This window comes from Dysidea avara, chromosome 10 (genome assembly GCF_963678975.1).
Source record: "Dysidea avara chromosome 10, odDysAvar1.4, whole genome shotgun sequence".
Taxonomy (NCBI): domain Eukaryota; kingdom Metazoa; phylum Porifera; class Demospongiae; order Dictyoceratida; family Dysideidae; genus Dysidea; species Dysidea avara.
The window spans coordinates 22,295,722-22,314,597 of NC_089281.1; the positions used below are offsets into that span (position 1 = coordinate 22,295,722).

Genomic DNA, 18,876 nt, shown 5'->3' on the forward strand with positions numbered 1-18,876 from the left:
ATAGACTAAATAAATGAGTATTACGTAAAATACAAAAAAGTTATTTATGCTGTACATTGTTTGATAATGAATGTTTACCATTCCACGTTTGATTGCTGTGTCCTTGTCCATTCGTAATAGTACTAGCTGCTGTAGTTGTCGCCTTCCCTGGTGTATTCTTCATGCCTTTTAGCCTCTGCTCTTGTAGTTTAGCTTCAAACTGTTTCAATTCTTCTGGCTCACTGGCATTGTCACTCTTCTGAAGCTTGAGTGGTGAGAAGTTCAATGACAGTAGGTTGTCTGGAAGTGGACAACTTTCAGTCCTTAAGTCACTCAGCATGCTTGTATCAATGTCTGCAGGTAGTGGTAGATTGTCTAACTGTTGTAACTGATTGTCATCTGACTTCTGCGATGAAGATCCTGCTCGGTTATTATTACTGTTGCTGTCAAGTTTACCAAACACATCTTCTTGTTTCTCTCCTGGAAGATTTTGGTCAATATCTGGCAGGCTAACCATATCAAGTATACTCTGAAAGTCTTCACTGCGAAGTTCTTTTTCCACAAGTGGCATCAAGCCTTCAGCAATGTCTGCAGGTAACAAAGCATCATCTTGAAGAGGCCTTACTGATTCCATCGAAGGTAACGTGTCATCAATCATGCTGTATGCTGGCTCGTTCTTTATCTTATTAACAACTTGACTGCTAGGGACCAAAGCTTCTCTCTGCAAGTGGGAATAACTGGTCCTTTCTTTAATCATACTTTGGTGATAATGTAGGAAACAGTATGAAGGATTGATATACTTTGGTACTGGGTTAATGCACTTCTCTCTAGAAGGAAAGCGGTGTGCACATTGTGTAAACAAGTGTTGCTTTGGATCATACAAGATGTCTAGCAGTCTGAGTTAAGGGCATGCACAATCCCCAATACACAACAGTACATTACTGTTCAACTAAGGGACACCCTCTGTGACAATACTAACAAGCTTCCATACTGTGCTACAACAAAAACACCTTGTTGCAAGAGCATGTCAAAAGATTTCCCAGGCCATAAATAATACTTTTTGGAAGAAGCCACATACAAACTGGTAACACCAAACCTTATTATTACCAGGTCATTACCAAATCAAATGACATTTTCAATGTTGAAAATAACAGGATATTAACAGATATTAGGGCCACACCTTTAGCTATGGATGGCACACACGCTCACACGTACACACTCACACAGAGCCTTCAAAACAAAACCTTCAGTTACTGCTAATGCTATCATGCCTACACCCATTACTGGGACACCTGTGCGCTACCCAGGTGCCAGGAGTCAGTGCAGGGAAATCCTTCTGAGCAGGACTGGTAACCTACAGGAGGATAAGCCATGTCTCACAGGTGAAGTTGTGGGCACCCAAGCTTCCACCTGGTCTTTCACACACTATGCAAGACATGGACAGTTGGCATTTGCTTCCCCAGTTAACACCAGGTATCCATTGATGTTATACCTGGGTGGGCTGCTTCCCCAGTTGACACCAGGTCATCAGGTTCCCATGGGTAGACTGGAGCAATGTGAAGAAAAGTTTCTTGCTCAAGAAAGAAACAACACCAACTTGGCATAACTGTACATCAAACCTGGAACCTTCAGTTATCAGGCTGATGCTCTAGATAGCCACTTGGTTTTGCCATCTCTCTCTCACACACACACGCACATGCATGCAACCATACACACACACAGTGATTGCGTAAAGGATACGCTTATAACAGTAGCCTGAATGTGGTAAACTCTCTGTACCACAGTCAGGAACATAACAGTCTGCATATGGTAGAAATTCTTCCCTTTGTTCTAGTTTAGAAATAAACTGCAAATGTTTAGCATTGTATGCTGGATCTCTTCCACTCTCTATCAACCGGACAGTGGTAGCTACCCGCTTCTTCTTTCTCTTCCAAGCTAAAAGGGCTTCTTCTCCATGCCTCTTGTTGTAACAGCGATAAGCTATGTCCATCTTTGAGTTTCCAGTAGATGGGGCTTGTGCTGTAAAAATATTACAGAAGCATACCAATTAATAATGTGAATCCTAACAGCTACACATTGAAGATTAAGAGGTAAGAAAAATGACAAATGCAAGGCTGAATATTCACACAAAAGTATTTCCCACTGGTTTCATTGAATTTAATACTATGGCCATCGTTACTGACAGCAGGCTTGCTATAACTGTAATAAAAGTCTGATTGTACTCATAGTGATTATGGTTATATACCTTGTAATTTAGAGCCTCCTTCACGCTGCCATTGAATCAAGAAAGCTCTTCGACGTTCTCGGAATACATGCCTTAATCTGATCATTTGTCCTTTGTAGAGTGAAAGCAACTGCATCAACTTCCTGTGATACAAGTTTGTTGCCTCCTTTTCAGTCCAACAGCCAGCAGAGCTAGTTACAAAATGAAACACAAGTGTAACCAAAATGTACAACCCTATGTATAGTATTTATACAACACAAAACTTCACAATTGCGCGGCCTTACTCGAGTAGCTCTGTATTTTCTATGTGCATGAATTCAGCATCTGGTTCGTTTTCGCCCTTCCAGAGATCACGTACACACACGTTTCCTTCCATAGTGTCTACTTCATTCCTATTAGAAAGCGTCTCTGGTCGCTTTTCTTCCTCAGCCATTTGTTGTGACCTGGTCCGCGTGTCAGATCACGTGTCGTGTCACGTGTAAGGTTGCAAAATACAAAATGGAGGACGCGCCAATATTCGTATATGGCACTTTAAAGAAAGGAGAACCCAACCATTACTTGTTAAACGACAAAACAATAGGGAATTCTAAGTTTCTTGGTAAAGCAAAGTTGATTGATGAGTACCCGCTCGTGATTTCTCCAAACTCCAATGTACCGATCCTGCTACCAAAAAAAGGAACAGGAAAGGTTAGTAATTTGTAAGTAAAAAGACGGTCCTTGTAAACGACGGGTATATTTCACACCTCTACCTAGCTCTCAATCTGAAGAGTGAGAGCAACATGTAGAGTGTATCCTGCACTGCCATAAATTAAATCCCATGCAACCTGATAGAGAGAACAAACGCAGCATATACATAATGTGGTTGTGCACCTATGTATTCTGTATTGCTATTTATACAGCTTAATCTATATTATCGTGTCTGTGCGCTCACTATCAGCTATGTGGAATTATATACTTGTGCAAACTGATATATTGTAGGCACTGGAATTTTTCACAGTGAACGGCCATTAAAAATATAACTTAGTAGGTGAGACAGAAACACTGTTTTTATCTCACTGTGGTCTGTTCTTGGCAACTCCTGAGTCCAGCCTTGTCTTAATCCAGCATTCTGATCCAGTGCCATTTCCTTGTTTAAACATCCGGTATCACGTGAGAAAGATCACGTGACACAAACTGTGCCAAGGTACACAACTAACAGACTAAATCGAGCATTTGTTGAAACTTTTCAATGCTTGTAGGTGTGAGATTCAAAACCTTGGGCACAAGAGCGTGAGATTGTACCTCAAATCATGAGAATCACTTCAAAGGCATGACAGTTCAGGGATATGCCTCTACTTCTAGTCCCATTGCTGTAACAAGGAGTTAATGTAAACCGAGTAATTGTAAACCCCATGTATAATGTTTTTTGATTAACTAAATGTTACACTAACATGTACTCTGTACATCCTGTTTGTATAGTCTTTTCACTAGTTTCAGTTCTCCATCTTTCAATTCAGGACACTCAGAAATGAGGTACCTGGCAAAGGTATCATATAAGGGAAAACACGGTCAGGGGGAGGCTGTAAGCATTAAACTTTTTTGTGTGCTTTTTGCATCATGTTTGAGGCGATTGCTATGTGTTTTTGTATCTCGAACTTGAATTGAGAATGTAGGAGACTCACAGTATAACCTTGAGAGTTAGCAGACCTAAACAGTGGCTTTGTTTGGCCCCCGGCCTTATGACTGTGGTCAGGCAGCAGACAGACCAAAATTTGAGTTCCTTAAAAGGCCACCTGTAAGTATTTTCATGCTGTATTTGGACTAATATTATTCTATAATGGTGGTTTCCATGTCCCTAGGATGATTTTTAAAAGCAACATTTTAGGTGGTGTGTGTCACTTTAGGGGCAATCCCTACTTTAACAGTACTACCCTGTACTGTTTGATAATTAAAGATGTTGGCTGAATTAAAAATCACTTAACATCCACGACTGTACAGGCAACTTGCACAGAACTAATCACTTCAACTTTGCCATTGCCAACGGAGATATTTTATTGGGTTTTCCAAGGAGTTTTTTCCTAAATTGTGGCACCACTTATGTATAGTAATAAATAGAAGTGAGATCGTATGATTATATGCTACAACATTGTAACATGGACAGTGAGTCCATTAGTGCAGTATTTGGATTTGTAATAGGAAGCTGAGTTTTAGGGAGAAGAAGAGTATGAATTTGACTATACAAGGTAAAACGCTAATAGGTCGAGATACTCTAATAGAGCAATCAAAAGTACTCACATTCATAACAGATTTTTATTAAAGAACAAGGTAAATGCAAGACTAGCTTGAGACATTAAATTTTGAATTTTAAACTGGAGAATTTGGATATAGCTATTTAGATAAGCATATATTAATGGTTTGTTTATCCATAGAGCATGAACTAGTAAACTTTAAAGCATTTGATGTTCAAGCGTGTATTAATTTTGTCATCAATAGTGAAGAGTACTGTGAAGGAAAGTTATGAAATTTGTTGTTTTGGCAGATAGTGATATCGTACCTTTTAGTACAGTCGTTATGTGAGTCAACCTCACACTAATTGCAACAAAACCAAACTCAACAGATTTTGTTTCCTTATTATGTCCTCAATCACAGAAAAAAAGTCCTAAGGAATCCTCATGGGGGAACAGTGTGAAAATCACTGAAATAAAAATCCACTTTTTTGCTCCTTAACGGTTTGATATTTTCACGGTGTTTATAGTGATATCTCAGCTAGGACACTACTTATATTATACCATTAAAAAGCTCTCGCAAAGATGAATCTTTTGGCACTAAAATTATCACCTTAGGGAAAATGTGTTAATGAGTTATAAGCAAATATAATTAATAATATACAGGTGATATCAAAGAGACTGTAGCAAATGCCCTTGTATGATATCATTGTCATGAGATATGTAGTGCAGCCAGTTCCCTTGCAGTTACCACAAGTGGGAGTGCACTCAAAGTTGTGCTTCTTGTATAAGCATCTTAGTGTTCTGGCAGATGCATCTGATCACCCGTAGCAGATGTTTAGGAGCAAAAGGTACAGATGTTTGAAGTGGCACAAACCCTTCTCTTCACGTTCCTGCCATCCCCAGTCTCTGGAATGAAGTTCTGAAGCTGATCCTTTCCATTCTTGAACTTGAAGGTGCACACAAAGGATGTGGTACTTTGCTGCTACTGAAGTTGGTGGTAAGGATTGTGGTTTTACATGGGATGTTTTTGAAGCCACCTTTTCACAGAATCGTTTATGTCAGAGGGAATCTAGTGTGTCAGTTAACATTCCATTGTAGACTAGTTCTAGAACTTTCTCTCCTGCATCTATCACATTATGTGTGGAGGCTGAATCACCTTTGCCTGCTCACGGAACATACTGCTTGCTTTGAACTTGCTAAGGGATGTCACCTTTCCACTCCCATGTAGAGACGTAATGTTATGTCATCACACCCAAGAATAGCATGGATGAAGATGTTGTAGCAGATGTCTTGACCAAGCTTTTTTTTTTTGTGGCCTGATGTTCTAGACGTGAAGCTTTTCTTTGGCTCAGAAGAGGCCATGGGAGTTGAGACTTGCATGGTAGCAGAGCAGAACAATGAGGTCATGTCTTCACCAACTAGCACAGTGGTACTGGTGGTAGCAGATTGAACAGCCTTCTGAACAATCAAAAGATCAGCATCTCCTGGTGCATGGTAAGTTTTACAGTTGCTTTTCTCCAGTTCTGTACTCAGCATGAAAATAAATTGCTGCTAAAAACTGGTCCTTCTTCATTGTGATGGTGATATTAGCAGCAGCTGTCACATTTGCACCAGCGTTTCCATTTGACCGCCTCTGATGTGTCATATCTTTTGTGTTCATATTTTCATAGCCATCAAATACAACTGTGGCATCTTTGTACTTTTGTGCTGCATATTCTGTGTACTGGTGGCAGATGTCTCCATATCTAGAACCGCGAAATCATGGGATGCATTGTAGAAGTGCTCCACCATCCAGGGCATATATACTGTATACCATTAACACCACTTTCATATTGCATCAGCAAGTGCTGGCTTGTCTGCTTCATGAAGCAAAAGAGAGGAATCAAACAGAGCAGGTGGATAGTTGCACAGCTCATGCTGGAGGCTAACTCCAGATCATCTTATGATTGCATGACAGTAGTAAGTCTCTGAAGAGGAGCAGTGGATCGATCTGAATCTTTCCTCTGATGACCAAAGATGACTGAAAATCCCTCCTCAGATGACCGAAGTACAGGTCTGCCATTGCTTGATGTGCTTGGCAATGGCTCCTCTTGGTTGGTGTCTTGCTATTGGTGTGGGTTACAGTATTTGCGGCCACATTGCTGATGTACTACATCCACAAGCATAGTACAAATGCTGTTGGTCCAGGCAATACTGACCTGGTTGATGGTTGAACTACCCTTTGCTGTTAGAATAGAAGATGGGACACCTGTGTCTGTAGAAGTCTTGCAGATGGCACACAATACAGGTAGTACATGTATTGCTGAAAGAAGAATTGAGAATATTTGAGTGAGCTGAAACACTGAATAATCAACTTACCTTTATCTAAAGGTCCCTGGTTTATTCCCAGGTTTCAGCACCTAATGTCAAGATTGACAAAGTTTGCCCTAGTTAAAGCCTTGTTCAGTTAGTTAGTAGGTACTCTTCTCAAGTTATTACCAGCATTAAAAAACCACTACAACTACTTTGCCTTATATACCATACAATGTTGTGCCTCAGGCAGATCATTCTCGCGATATTTCACACATCCACAACATAACCTGGTTGAAAACTCTCAAGCTCACTATACTACTCTGTATGCATGCAAAAACATGCATAAAGGCATTACTACAGTAGTTACAGTTGCTAAGCATTACAAAGAATAAGCAAATCCAGGATATACTATAACTCGTTAACACATTTTCCTAAGGTGATAGTTCTAGCACCAAAAGATTCATCTTTGCGAGAGCTTTTTAATGGAATATTAAGCTTTGATAAAATAAGTATCCTAGCTGAGATATGACTATAAACAATCAAACCATTAAGGAGCAAAAAAGTGGGTTTTTAATTCAGTGATTTTCACACTGTTCCCCCATGAGGATTCCTTAGGACTTTTTTTTCTGTCATTGAGGACATGATAAGGAAACAAAATCTGTTGAGTTTGCTTTTGTTGCAATTAGTGTGAGGTTGACCCTTGATAAAATGGCTGTACTATTTAATTTAGTATTAGGGATTTGCAAGAAGTTTTTGGCAAAAAGTGATTTGTAATGAGATTGAATGTGAGATTTAAAGTCAAAAATCCCGATATCAAGTGATCTAGTTATGGGTAATTTGAATCTATGTGCCCATGTAGGGGAGGAATGAACCGGTGGTTGTGACAAAAACCTCGGATGTCCTATAATTAGGGGTGAAAGGCCAATCGAACTTGAGTAGCTGGTTTTCTACGAAATTCATTTTAGTGATAACGTGCCACATACCCCTGCATCAAACTCACAACCAAATCTGGAACCCCCTTGGAAAAAGCCCCCGTATACAATGCAAGAAAATGTTGATCACAAATAAATGGCACAGCAAAAAAGGTTTGCACTCCACCACAAGTACGCACAACACCCGAACTCCTTCAACTATACTGTAATTTCAATATGTTTGGTTTCATTTCAAGCCTCAAATTTAGTGCTATGGCTTCTTTATTGCCTTTGTATGGCTACTTTAGGTATCAAAATACCTCAATTATCAGCATACCAAAAGTGACTGCTCAATTAGAGTGTTTGGCCATGTGTGTTCTATTAGAGTAGTTGAACATTGCTCTGTATATAAATAAATCAATAGGCTATCGAACAAATTCACTTATCTGACAAGCATTGGAAACTAGGGTGTTTGGATAATTCTACCAGTAGCTAAAGTAAGTATTTTTCCACAGAATGTAATGCTATCATGTCTTTTGTTTCATTACTTTTTAACAAGTAGATCCCTAAGTTTAAAATCTTTGTTTTTAGCATAGCTAGCTAGATACACAAGTTTGACTGTTGTTTTAGAAATATCCATACAAAAAGGTAAACTGTAAAAAAAAATTAAAATAGCTGTTACATTAGGGTGACTGCTTTATTAGAGTATCTCAATCCGGCTGTTTGCGATGGTTGAGAGATATCCCAATGAAATTCTTGTCGTACATGTGTAGTACATACCCCCCACCTCAAGGAAATGGAGTTTGGTATGATGCATTGGTTGGCCTTTAGGCTTTTGACTGGTCAAGCAAGCATGCTAGCCAAAATTAGGACTCACACATGGAATGTGCCTGTTGAGGTTGCAACCAGCATTGTGAGTGGGTCAAGTCATCCGGATTATCCGAGTTATTTGGATTGCATTTTGTCTGGGTCATGTGGGTCTCATCCACTTTATTGAATATCTGGGTCTGACCCAGATAAGATCATGTGTGATTATAGTTTAACAAGTTCAATTGTAAGTACAGTTGTATGTACTCAAAAACTCTCACAGAGCCATTCCCACTATTCAGGAACGTGTTTTGCAGTCTGTAAGATGCATATGGCCATGCCCACTTATCAGGAAAGTATGTTACTGTCTGTGGGCATAACAACTCTAGTTCAGACACCAGCTTGCCAACTGTTTGTTCAAGACAGAGTGTGATCTGCGTAGTCTTAATTATTGTTGTTTGCACAGAGTGTGCAGTGCTACAGAGCTCTGGTATACCATCATACAGTATGATAGTACTGTATAGTAGGGACCACAAAGGAGTAGGCATGGCCCACGGGATAACATCACCCAAAAACCAGCTGCGATTTTCCCTGACGATGATGAGGGTATTGGTTAGGTAAAACTAAGCCCAAACAAGCTTTCAGATTGACCCAAAATGCTTTCAACAAGTTGCTATGGAATTTTAAAAACAATTTATTTAACGGAATTTTCTACTGACTGAGCAACTGACTGACTGATGCCTTCAGACAAGTGTGATTTGATAACAGCTAAGGCTACGGGCTTGATTTTTTTACTGTTCGGCGTCGCTTCGGCCTGACAGGTGCCTTTTGGCATACCGCAGTACGTACAGTGCATCCTTCATGGACTTACCAGTGTCCTCTTTTGTGTCCCATTCATCTTTGCTGACAGCGAAAAGTGTTAATTTTGTGGTAGCACGTGATGGCTTTCCTTTGTAATGGAAATTGTCCGTATTTTTCATAGTGGCTATTTTGATAGCAGAAGTGCTTTTCAAGTAGTTCTTGATTCGTACTGCTGTGTAACGGGTTGAACATAGCCGACAAAAAAAGCATAATGGACAAGGTAATGGATACTTCACTTTCAGATGATAATTGATATAACTGGGGTGCGCAGCACCATTTCTTACTTTCGGTATGCATGGATTGCAGAGGTGCTTTTTGAACAGTTCTTGATTTGAAATGCTGCGTAACGCATTGAACATAGCTGACAACAAAGCGTAATGGATACTTCACTTTTCAGACGATAATTGGGGAGCGTGGCAATTTTAGATGCGGTATGCGTGGGTTCACCAGTCATAATAATTATTTACAAAAAAAGTTAACAAACAAGTACACAGAAAAATTTGGAATTTTCAACTAGAGTAGGGACCATAGCACATCAATAAAAAGTACTGAAACAAGCTGGAGTAGTGTACCATATTAAATCACAGTAAAACAATAAGAAGTGTTATATCCCTACTGTGCTCAAGATACCATAATGGAAATGCACAGTAGGGATATAACAATTCTTATTGTTTTACTGTGATTTAATATGGTACACTACTCCAGCTTGTTTCAGTACTTTTTATGGATGTGCTATGGTCCCTATTCTAGTTGAAAATTCCACATTTTTCTGTGTACTTGTGATATATTGATCTCAACTAGCGTTATAGCTATGATGTAACTTTATTCTGTGTAGCTATTTGGGTGGGTGAGTGCTATTCAATTGTGACACTGTGCAAACAAAACGAGGATTTCCAAACCTCAATCGCACTTTTAATACGTTACATTCCGGTCCACCATTCCATTCCACTGAATCCAGACTCCCCTGCACTTTGGTGGTTGTGCTGCCAAATAGCCTAGTGTTGGTCACAGCTGCAAAACTGCTATTTAGCTACTTCTTCAGTACTGCAGAGGGATTGGCATTGGTATATTTGTGGTCCCTCCCTTGGTTTGCAAGAAAGTAGCATCTCCTAGCAACCAACTGGTAGTTAACTGTATATATATATAGCTGAAAAGCTGTCTGACCGTCTGTCTGTCTCACCGCTTACTCACCAAACTTAGTGCAAATTGACACAATCACCACTGACAATGAAGCAGTCATCATCCTAAGATTATTTCATGCATGCTTCTGTTCATACTAAGATGTTGAGAAAACTTGAACAACATTCCTTTGAAAACCACAGTGCATACTGTTCAAGTGATGAAACACCTGACTAGCGTGTAGGAGGTCGTGGGTTCAAATCCATGTGTTGGCACATTTAAACAGTACCTTCTTATGCACACCTTTTAAAACTCAACTTTAGCTCATAGTATCTTGGCATGCAAAGCATGTATCGATGCAGGATTTTAGCAAAATTAAACACCCATCATCTGGCTACTTGAGTATTATAGCAAATCAATACATACTTTTGTTTGTTCTTTATAGGGCGGTGAATGCACTGGTCTAGGGAAAGATCACTGAAACGTTGAGCAACATTCCTGTGTGAAACCACAGACAAACAACTGTGGTGATTTGCACACCTCCCTTAAGTGATTTTAACCAACCTTGGTTCAATCTCCGCCTAGGTCATAATTTTTTTTTCCACTTTTGGGACCTTTTTGATGCATTTTTTTTGTTCTATCTGTTCCATGCAATTGTTTATCCACAAACTCTTATGCTCACAGTTTTTCATCACTGACACTTACATCATAGGGACTCTTGTAACACTTTTGTGGTAAGGCAGACAAATTACCAACAAATTGTGTGTTTATCCGGTGATAAAAGCTTCTTTCCACTTAATCTGTACAACACTTTGTTCAGATTTACCTCATTACTGCTGTAGAAAATAAGCAACTTGGATGATTACGCAGGTACTACTACTGTGCATCTGAAAAATCATATTACTGGCACCATGCAGAAACCATAATTCACACTGAGGATCTGTGTGTGCAATTGCTTGACCTGGCACAACTATTTCACTAATCCTTTTACTCTACATCAGCTTGGAGGATCATACATTAATATTAATGATGAGGTTTAAACACCTACATGTGGTTTTGTATAGCAAGAGGTATATGCATCACTACAACATTAAAACAGAAAGTGCATAGCATAGTACAATGGCGGATCCAGCATATGGCATTTGGGGCAAATGCCCCCCTCCCCTTTCCCCCAGTCACTCCCTTTGTGGAGGAGCCATACTTCTTTTGATTGAAATACTAAGACCAAATCACAACTTATTTAGGAATATGTTGCAAACTCACCTGAAACCAAATTCAAAGCAACTGTCACCATATGCTGTCACCCAGCACCTAGCTCCGTGTGTAGTAAATGCCTCTAAAATAATTATCGTGCTGGTGGTGTTTGAGACATTCATAGCCTTTTAAACAGCTTTTAGGCCAAAATCGCAAAAATCAACGGTGAAATACTATTAAGAGGTGATTATTTGCTGCTTCAAAATACAGCAACTAACAAGAGAATCTGCTTTCCCCTACAACCTATACAACTTTAATAGCCTGTTTGTGTGCCTCTCCTTGCCAGCTCCTGGATCTGCCCCTGTAGTAAGGGAAGTAATTGCGAACCTTTGATTGCCATGCAGTAACTATAATTGCAAATTGTGTTGGCTTTAAATGCACAATTTCATTTCTTTCTCTTGACAGTAAGGTATTTCTCTTTGTTGAACATCATGTATAGAAACTGAAGCTGTGCTATGTGTGCACCACCTGTCATGTAGGTATATAATTATACAATTGCCTTAGCTTGCATGTAGTTAACTAACCCTACGTGTTCATTGTTTTACTACATGCTTAAAAGATGGCAAGTACTTTAAAGCACTATCAACATGCATGCTACACAGCAATATAGGACACTAATCAGATTAGTTGACATGAGGTTTCCTTATGCCATCCTGTAATGATGCAAAACACCAAAGTTGTTTGTCTGTGGTTTTGACAGGAATGTAGCTCAATTATTTAGTGATTCTTCCCTACCAGTGCCTTCAACGTACTATAAAGAACAAACAAAAGCACCTGCTTTACGTGCAGGACAGCTCAGACAGTAGGCTTCTCTTCCCCTTACACTTTGAAACAACGTAATGTCCTGCCAAATCCATTTATGATCGGAAAATGGGAAATTTGTCACTCTGTTGTCTAACCATTATCATAAGCCATGTAGAAGTGCGTACGCTACTGTAATTTGAAGCACTTGCGTACTGAGTATGAGCCCTCAAGCCATTTTAGAGAACCTCTCCAGAGGTCTCTTCATGGATTTTAAAGAGCTCATTATCTCCCAAAGACCAAAGGATTTTATGCTTACCATTTTCTAATTTAGGTTGTATTTGTTATCTTAAGTAAGCAACATAGCTAGCTTCATAAGTCTACAGAGATTATTTTTGAGGTTTGGTTACTAAGTAGTTTAGCATACATTACATTATGGGTAATGCTATCCTAGGAAATTCAGTGAGATCCATGTTGTCCACCTAAAAACCATGACTGGGTTAAGTGCTTTAAAACTAAACCAGTATTCACCAAAGGTTTTTATATACTTATCCATTAGTATCTAATAAAAAAATGTAGTGCAGCTGGACATTGGATTTTAAATTTATTAATTCTCTTTTTGCTAGATAGTAGAGGGGGAGTTGTATCAAGTAGATGGTGCCATGTTGAGCCGTTTGGATCAACTTGAAGGCCACCCAGAGATATACGTAAGAACTGACATTGATTGCTGCTTACTGGTAACTAATGATACTGAACATCCTGTGGGTGATGCTATCAAAGTGAAGTGTCAAATATACTTCTTAACTGACTTCAAGCCAACTTTGCTTGATTTGCCGTACATCAATGATTACAGAGATTCTGTTGAGAAACCTTTCCTTCCAGATGGTACAGAAAGCTTATTCATTGAAGAAGTAAAATTATCCCAGACTTGATTTTTTTTTTTTAATCCTGTGCATACATATTACACTGAATTTACTTGTATGGCTCGTATTAATGGAACTATTGCTACTAATTTTTGTAGTTTTGTGATGATATTACGAAGACATTTTTACTGCATGGAGTATAGTATTCTAATGGTGTTGGGTTGCAGTTGTGAATTTTTTTACAAATGTCTAACCATTTGAGGATGTTTACTCCATTACAAGCTAATGGTCTTCCCTAAGGAGTGGCAGCCTCTATTGTTCTTAGATTTCTTTTGATATAGTTAAAGGAATTGATATAATTTGTAAAATTGCTTTGACATTGGTATAGCAAATTACCATTGGTAGCGAAATATAATTTTATGGGGTAACATCCTGATACAAGAATAAATTATTTGGTTATGTGTGGACTTTTTTTGTTGTTTTTTTACACAGTAACATCTACAATGGCATTCGACATACAGATTGCTGCAACAGTTTCATAATACTTGACCACCCTTCTTCTGCACCCCTCTGCCTGATTTTCATTGAAGCAAGAGTATATAATGTGGAGGGTACTCTTGATTGAAGTAAGTTCCCAGATACCAGGAATACCGTAGACTCCGGTTATTAAGCGCATATTGCCTGTTAAGCGTATATGGTAGACTTGTGGTAGACACCTGTTTGTAAAGCACATATGGTCAAAATCGCCTCTGCCACCTCGTACTACATAGAATTGTTGTCAGAATGAATCAGACATGTCACAGCACACTCGATGCCTCGCCAGGCCCGTGTCTAGCAGATACTGCCGTCGGCATGTAATAACGATAGCTGTAGCTGCTACCTCGCTTCTAAGGATTTCCGTTTCCACGACTGAAGCAAACCATTAACTGGTGTTCAAATCGCTTAAAAACTGTAGTGGGTACAATTAATTCCCTCCTAGCAAAAATTTCTTACCGTAATTTATAAGCGCATGCGCTTAACAAGCATAATAAATTTCACAATTAATTCCTCTGAAAATTCTAAGCGCATGTGCCTAATAACCAGAGTCTACGGTAGCACCTGTAAAACTTCTCCTAAATTAGTCTAAATTGAATAGTAGAGCTTAACAACAGTGAGTCTTCACAACCCATGTGAATGAGTAGTAGGAGCAGTAAAGGTTGGACAATAAGATCCATGACCACGGAAATCCAATATTTTAAGAGTAATTAGCACTAGCTGCACAGCTAGAATGCAGTGTTCACGCAATCTTTCAGCCGTCTTCTGTACCATATCAAACTTGGACAAATGGTCCTGGAGCTGAAGCACCCATAAAAGCAGCACTGTCATACTCACATACAGGTCTTACAAAAGACTTGAAGCAATAGCAAGGCCCTTTGGACCTTCACACGATACAGAGTTCCCACAATGAGTAGATAATTGGTCGATTATAGTGCTCCTTATGGTCGAAATGGAATCCTAATATTTTCAAACTCTCGACTTCCTTGATAGGAAGAGAAGCCATAAGTAAAGGATGATGACAATCAGTATCATGCTTCAGTGACAGTGAGTGACATTTAGCAGGCTCGAAATTATGTACCCCATAAGTATACATGATTCAAATCAGCATTTATCTCTTCAACAGCCTTAATCCATTCCTCCTTTGTTCTAACCACCTTCATTTGTGACGTGTCATTAGCATATTGGAATAAATCACAATGTAAAACCTGATTACTAAGGTGGCAGATGTACAAATTAAATTATGTAGGAGACCAAACATCTCTGGGAAACACCAGCAGTAAATTCCTGACAAGAAGATGTGTTGCCATTATTAGCCACTACTAAACTCCTATCAGATAGATAGGAACACAACAAACAGCATGCCTTACTTCTCATTCCAATACTCCAAAGATAGCTCAGCAAGCCACTCCACCACACACTATCAAATACTCCACGGATGTCTAAGGATATACAATTCGACACTCAATGTTCTAATGCTTGAATAATGGTGAGTGCCATTGCAGTACCACACCCCTGAGCTCCAGTGCCTTTAGTTAAACCAAACTGAGAAGATGGAATATAAGGAAAAATAATTGTGAATGTATGACTTGTTCAAACACCACTGCTAAGTACAGCAATTGGACGATAAAATAAAGATCAGCAGCACCTTTTTGTTTGTACACACTGGAGTAACACGTGATACTTTCCATGATAGTAAAATCTCTCCAGATCTACATACACGTGTAAATAATATGGTCAGTGGAAGACCAAACTCATTACAACAATATTTCAACATGTAAGGACTAATACCGTCCAGTCCCACTGCTTTTTTTACATCAAGCGAATCCAGCACATCACGAACGTTTGACAACTTCACCTGCCATGATTTTTTTATGAACAACTGTAGAAGTTTTGGGGGGAAGAGTGGGTGGGGTAGGGTCAAAGTCAGTAGGTAGTGATAACTTGGCAGCAAAATAGGTGGCAAGAGTATCAGCATCAGAGACAATCTTGTGCGGAACTTACAAAGTCCACTGATATGTTTGGTAAGGCTCCACCACAATTGATCATTATATCCAGACTTTTGGTGCTAAAGAAATTCCTTAAGAAGAGTATCTCACATATTTTACTCTTTTCCAGCCATTCTTATTCTATCAATAGAAACCACTGACTGACACTATATCTACACTGAAGCACTTGCGCTGACACTATATCCACTGAAGCACTTGTGCTTTTGTAGATGTCAGGTAGTATAGTTCTTGCACAATGCTGAGATGTATATGTAATAGTTGTAGCAGATGTGTGAGGTTTGTAAATGCAATGTCCGATGGCACAGTGTTTAATAGCCGGATGGATGAGCTGTCATGGTTAGAAAGGTATCAAGCTATGGCCATTTGCTGTATACTGTATCCAAGAAGTGATTTACTACATGTATCTTGATGGTTAGCTAATACGTTGATGTAACCAGTTTTGTATGAACGAGCGCATGGAAATTCATTCAGCCCAGTCATTGTTCTGCTTCTCATTCAGATGTGTACATGCAAAGCAATAGATATTCATTGCTTGGTAAAATAGTAACATACAAGCCTGTATTGGTTGGTTTTGTAAGTTCGTGTGGTGGTGTAGTGTATAGTTACTTTGATATCTTTGAGTGGTCAGGCTGTGAGACTTAAATTGTTGTCATAGCAGCCCTTAATCCACCCTTGCAATATACTACAATTGAAGTGTGTTTACAGCAGCAGCTGCACATGGCGCAACATAGTACACTCAAGTAAGCATTTAAGCTAATATTACTTGATAAATGTGTGCCTTCATACTGAACAAAGTGGTAATTTCACTTAGTTTTTAGCTGTCCATTACTCACCATACAATACTACTGTACTGTATGATACAATACTACTCTACTGTATGATACAATACTACTCTACTGTATGATGCAATACTACTCTACTGTATGATACAATACTACTCTACTGTATGATGCAATACTACTCTACTGTATGATACAATACTACTCTACTGTATGATACAATACTACTCTACTGTATGATACAATACTACTCTACTGTATGATGCAATACTACTCTACTGTATGATACAATACTACTCTACTGTATGATACAATACTACTCTACTGTATGATGCAATACTACTCTACTGTATGATGCAATACTACTCTACTGTATGATACAATACTACTGTATGATACAATGTTTGGATAATAATTTACAAGCCAATCGTTAAAGTGAGACCCTTTCAAATTTATTAGTTGTTTCACAGGTCTGACCGACCCGCTTTTTTCACATTATATGGAATTAAAAATTAATTTTGAAGAACCAACCTATATTACTGCTATAGCTAAACTCTGAGCCCAAGCCTCATGTACTTCCAATGCTATTTTACCTGCAAACATCTTCTGTAGTTAAAAAACACACTATGGCTGCAAACAAGTTGCCATTTCGTCTAGACAGCGCCCCTTAGCTTAGCTATATTTGTATTAATTTTTTTGCACTTGTTTTGTTCTGATTTCTGTTAATGTTTATATTTATATGCCAACCTACTGACCATATACTTGCCCATGGAACAACTAATCAAGTTGAAGTGGTCTGATTATAATGTAGTATATAAAGTTGTGTCAGTTGCTTTTATCAAGGGTAAATACTATAGAGGTATATAGTACCAATCAATCTTAATTCACAACTGTTTTCTTTGTGCATTCATTAGATAGTGGAAGGGGAGTTGTATCAAGTAGACACTGCCATGTTAAATCGTTTGGACCAACTTGAGTGCCATCCTGTGGTGTATGTAAGAACTGACATTACCTGCATACTGGTAACTGATAGTTCAGAACATCTTTTAAGTGATGCTACCATGATGAAGTGTCAAGTTTATTTTCTACCTGATTTCAAGCCAACTCTTCTTGATTTGCCATACATTAGTGATTACAAAGACTCTGTAGAGAAGCCTTACCTTCCTGCAAGTAACAGAAGCACATCGTTGCTTGAAGAAGTAAAGATATTATCTTAAACTTTTACACATGTGGTTTTAAAACACACACAGCCATAAAGTGTACGCAACAACACCAAGCAAACAAACACCTGTGCAAATATCTACCACACAACATTGTACAAATGCCATAAAGTGTACATAACATCACAAAACAAATAAATATTCATATATACAAATATCTATACGCAAGTACTTTGGAGAAAGGGCAAGTGAGGAAATCATTGGTTGGAGTAGAACGTAATAACTTTTGCACAAGCTAGGCAGATAAACATTGAGGATATGGCACAATACATAACTGGATTTTCAGTTGACCATGAAGCAAATAAGTATTCCAATAAGTAGTACAAGATTGTGGCAATGTACAGTATATGAAAGCAACACAATAGCAGCAACCACTGAATAATCATAATTATAAGTTAGATTTAACATGAATGATTTGGTTTTCCCATATGCAGATAATTAGCACTTCATTCGCCTGCCCTTGATTCTCAGTTGCCGTTTAAATATATATGTAATTATTTATGTGTGCCTAAGTTCAACATCAGTAATTGGATGCACAACAACTAAGTCAATAATGTAACTAAGTTATACATACAATAAGGTTCAAATTCAATCTTTACGTATATGTGGACATCCATACAAAGCACATACAACAATAGATGCACTGACATAATATATTTAATGCATTGTTTCGGGTGGGAGGGAGGAAGCTATTTTTTCTGTCTGTAACATGCGATGTGTTTTAGAAGCTAAGATCCCATGATCCTAAACCTGTCAAACCAGTTTACGAAACGTTTCACATATCCTACAAATTTTGTTTATGTTCTAACCCGAATCAAGCATATTGGTTTCAATTCATGGTGCTAGCAATATGCTAATGTGCAATGCTCCAATGGACCTTGCATTCATCTCATGTACTCTGAACATGTGTTGCTGAATTTAATTTCCTTCACCCAAAAGGCTATTAATTTTCTCTTATTTTATCACTAAAGCATGTTGGCTTCATTTCCTGTGATATGATATGTAGGTTTGCACAGTATTTATTCTACGCCCACACCAAGGCATGCTAACTTCAATTTATTGTGTTGCAATAAATT

At 38.6% G+C, this 18,876-nt stretch overlaps 2 protein-coding genes across 3 annotated transcripts; one reads left to right on the forward strand and one right to left on the reverse strand.

Moving 5' to 3' along the window:
- Positions 1 to 10: 10 nt before the first annotated feature.
- LOC136268268 (uncharacterized) lies at positions 11 to 2,696 on the reverse strand. The gene is made up of 4 exons (XM_066063555.1): positions 2,488 to 2,696; positions 2,225 to 2,394; positions 1,720 to 1,998; positions 11 to 867 (listed from the first exon to the last, which is right to left on the reverse strand). The coding sequence occupies exons 1-4, from the start codon at positions 2,634 to 2,636 to the stop codon at positions 41 to 43; spliced, it is 1,425 nt and encodes a 474-aa protein (XP_065919627.1). The 5' UTR covers positions 2,637 to 2,696; the 3' UTR covers positions 11 to 40.
- Positions 2,663 to 17,963, forward strand: LOC136268270 (putative gamma-glutamylcyclotransferase CG2811). 2 transcript variants are annotated; one of them, XM_066063557.1, is made up of 2 exons: positions 2,663 to 2,890; positions 13,022 to 13,456. In XM_066063557.1, the coding sequence occupies exons 1-2, from the start codon at positions 2,702 to 2,704 to the stop codon at positions 13,325 to 13,327; spliced, it is 495 nt and encodes a 164-aa protein (XP_065919629.1). In that variant the 5' UTR covers positions 2,663 to 2,701; the 3' UTR covers positions 13,328 to 13,456. The 2 variants fall into 2 exon arrangements, with proteins under 2 accessions (XP_065919629.1, XP_065919630.1); XM_066063558.1 differs by lacking the exon at positions 13,022 to 13,456 and adding an exon at positions 17,495 to 17,963 and having other exon boundaries at positions 2,667 to 2,890.
- Positions 17,964 to 18,876: the final 913 nt, after the last annotated feature.

Bases quoted from the DNA above. Each gene is read 5' to 3' on its own strand.
- LOC136268268 (XM_066063555.1), bottom strand. From the start codon at position 2,636: ATGGCTGAGGAAGAAAAGCGACCAGAGACGCTTTCTAATAGGAATGAA. The intron at 1,999-2,224 runs GTATATAACCAT...ATATTTTTACAG, and splicing joins AGGAGGCTCTAAATTACAAG to CACAAGCCCCATCTACTGGA. The intron at 868-1,719 runs GTATCCTTTACG...TCAGACTGCTAG, and splicing joins TTCAGGCTACTGTTATAAGC to ACATCTTGTATGATCCAAAG.
- LOC136268270 (XM_066063557.1), top strand. From the start codon at position 2,702: ATGGAGGACGCGCCAATATTCGTATATGGCACTTTAAAGAAAGGAGAA. The intron at 2,891-13,021 runs GTTAGTAATTTG...TCTTTTTGCTAG, and splicing joins CAAAAAAAGGAACAGGAAAG to ATAGTAGAGGGGGAGTTGTA.